At 66.8% G+C, this 3,023-nt stretch overlaps 1 protein-coding gene across 4 annotated transcripts in view; it reads left to right on the top strand.

Annotated features, from left to right (window-relative positions):
- The window catches only part of SHC2 (SHC adaptor protein 2), a 24,211-nt gene that overhangs the window by 15,731 nt on the left and 5,457 nt on the right, over window positions 1-3,023 (top strand). For all 4 annotated transcript variants that reach the window (XM_014585493.1, XM_006171714.1, XM_027769553.1 and 1 more), the window contains one exon: window positions 239-302. In XM_014585493.1, the coding sequence (XP_014440979.1) occupies window positions 239-302 (64 nt within the window). The remainder of the gene's footprint in view (window positions 1-238; window positions 303-3,023) is intronic.

Raw genomic sequence — 3,023 nt, 5'->3', positions numbered from 1 at the left:
TGAGCCCTGGGGGGTGAGTCCTGGGGGTTGAGCACTGGGTGGGGGGTGCTGGGTATGAGGGGGCTGGGTGCAGGCCTGAGGTCCTAGGCTGGGAGGGGGTGCTAGGTGAGAGGGGGTGCTGCGTCAGGGACTGGGGTGCTGCGTTGGGGCCGGGGCCCTGGCTGGGAGGTGCTGGCCACCAGTGGGCCAGCTGGGTAAAGGCTGCGTGTGCTGAGGGGACCCCACCGCTGTGTTCCAGGACGCGGCTCCTGCTCAGAGAGACGCCTGCGGCCTGCAGTGGGAGCTGGGGCCCTCCGGTGCAGGTAGGCCGGCTGAGTGTGGGCTCCTCAGCCACCCCTGCTCTCCCATGTCACTGTCCCTGCCCGTCTGTGGTCGGGACCAGCTCCCCCCAGCAGACCAGGCCTGTGCTCTGGGGACAGAACCTGCATCTATGTGGCTGACTCCCTGGAGCACGGAGAGGCCTTCCTTTCCTGTCCCTGCTTCCCTCGCCTCTGACGGGCCACCGCTGGTCGGCTGGTGGTTTCGCAGACGTTTTCTAGACGTTTCCACGGACGCTCAAGCTAGTTCACGTCCATGTGTTTCTCCGTGTCCCAGACATGTATGTCATACACGTTGCATCAGGCCTCGCCCAGTCCCCCTGTGGACGTTTTTGTGTGCCAGTGGCAGGCTACCCCCCTTCCCGCCATGACGCAGGACTCGGCGGACGTCCGTGGTCTTTCACCGCCCACTCCACATTGCGTGTCAGAGCCCACGTTTTCTGTGACTCACAGGCTGTTGTAGCCATGTGGGCAGGAAGGCACGTCCCAGGAGGGCAGCAGCTTGCTTGTTTCAGAGGTCACCCGGCTGTCCCCACTGTCCCCACAAGGGCCTCGGCATTTGTTTAAGGAAGCGACTGAGTTTGAGCATGTGAAAACATGCGTGTGCTGGATGTGGACCTGGCCAGTGAGCGCACGGACACCCCGTGGGCTGGACGGGGACCTGACCGGTGAGCGCACGGATACCCCATGTGCTGGACGTGGACCTGACGAGTGAGCGCACGGACACCCCGTGGGCTGGACGGGGACCTGACCGGTGAGCGCACGGATACCCCATGTGCTGGACGTGGACCTGACGAGTGAGCGCACGGACACCCCGTGGGCTGGACGGGGACCTGACCGGTGAGCGCACGGATACCCCATGTGCTGGACGTGGACCTGACGAGTGAGCGCACGGACACCCCGTGGGCTGGACGGGGACCTGACCGGTGAGCGCACGGATACCCCATGTGCTGGACGTGGACCTGACGAGTGAGCGCACGGACACCCCGTGGGCTGGACGGGGACCTGACCGGTGAGCGCACGGATACCCCATGTGCTGGACGTGGACCTGACGAGTGAGCGCACGGACACCCCGTGGGCTGGACGGGGACCTGACCGGTGAGCGCACGGATACCCCATGTGCTGGACGTGGACCTGACGAGTGAGCGCACGGACACCCCGTGGGCTGGACGGGGACCTGACCGGTGAGCGCACGGATACCCCATGTGCTGGACGTGGACCTGACGAGTGAGCGCACGGACACCCCGTGGGCTGGACGGGGACCTGACCGGTGAGCGCACGGATACCCCATGTGCTGGACGTGGACCTGACGAGTGAGCGCACGGACACCCCGTGGGCTGGACGGGGACCTGACCGGTGAGCGCACGGATACCCCATGTGCTGGACGTGGACCTGACGAGTGAGCGCACGGACACCCCGTGGGCTGGACGGGGACCTGACCGGTGAGCGCACGGATACCCCATGTGCTGGACGTGGACCTGACGAGTGAGCGCACGGACACCCCGTGGGCTGGACGGGGACCTGACCGGTGAGCGCACGGATACCCCATGTGCTGGACGTGGACCTGACGAGTGAGCGCACGGACACCCCGTGGGCTGGACGGGGACCTGACCGGTGAGCGCACGGATACCCCATGTGCTGGACGTGGACCTGACGAGTGAGCGCACGGACACCCCGTGGGCTGGACGGGGACCTGACCGGTGAGCGCACGGATACCCCATGTGCTGGACGTGGACCTGACGAGTGAGCGCACGGACACCCCGTGGGCTGGACGGGGACCTGACCGGTGAGCGCACGGATACCCCATGTGCTGGACGTGGACCTGACGAGTGAGCGCACGGACACCCCGTGGGCTGGACGGGGACCTGACCGGTGAGCGCACGGATACCCCATGTGCTGGACGTGGACCTGACGAGTGAGCGCACGGACACCCCGTGGGCTGGACGGGGACCTGACCGGTGAGCGCACGGATACCCCATGTGCTGGACGTGGACCCAGTGATGGAGGCGGAGATCCTGTCCGTGCCTCTCCCCATGGCACTCTTGGGTCTCCTTACAAAGAACCGCGTGAAGACACGGTCCCCCAGAGCACCGTGCTGTGGACACCCTCCCCGTCCCTGCCTCGGCCGCCCGTTCTGGTCAGTCTGCTCTGCTGCATCTGGTCCCTTCCGTGGCCCTGCTGCCCCGTGGCCCTCCCGAGGTCTTCCCCGCCCCTCTCTGTGCCCCACGCAGAGCCCCTCCCAGCTCCGAGTGCTGGCCCCATGTGCCTTCCCGCGGCGCCAACCCGCTCTTCGCCAAGGGTCCAGTTGGTCCGCCCACCAGCCTGCCGCCAGCTGCCTGTTCCCTGGCAGACTTGCGTCTGTGCTGGGCTTTTTTAGGTCTTCTCCAATCACCTGGGCGTTGCACTGCCAACACCAGAGTGTGCAGGGCAGTCTGGCGCGTGGGGGGCTGTGTCTGCCAGCGTCCGGCATCCGTGCCCCTGCCTTTGACTGGCCTTCACTGCAGCCTCTCCCAGCTTTCTGGTCATGTCAGTGCCCCGCTCCGGCACCCAGGAATCCCACTGACATCCGGCCCATGCAGCATCTCCGCTCCCACGCTGGGGCCTGTGGCTGGGCTTCCTCCCTCTCCTGCCCCGTGGGCAGTTTGGGAGCCCACATCCTGCCCACCCGCACCCGTGGCTGTGGCTGGCCACAGACCTCGCCGGGGC

This window comes from Tupaia chinensis, unplaced genomic scaffold, assembly GCF_000334495.1.
Source record: "Tupaia chinensis unplaced genomic scaffold, TupChi_1.0 Scaffold149964_1, whole genome shotgun sequence".
NCBI classification, from domain to species: domain Eukaryota; kingdom Metazoa; phylum Chordata; class Mammalia; order Scandentia; family Tupaiidae; genus Tupaia; species Tupaia belangeri.
The sequence above is the reverse complement of the archived record's forward strand: the minus strand, read 5'-3'. Positions and strand labels throughout refer to the sequence as shown.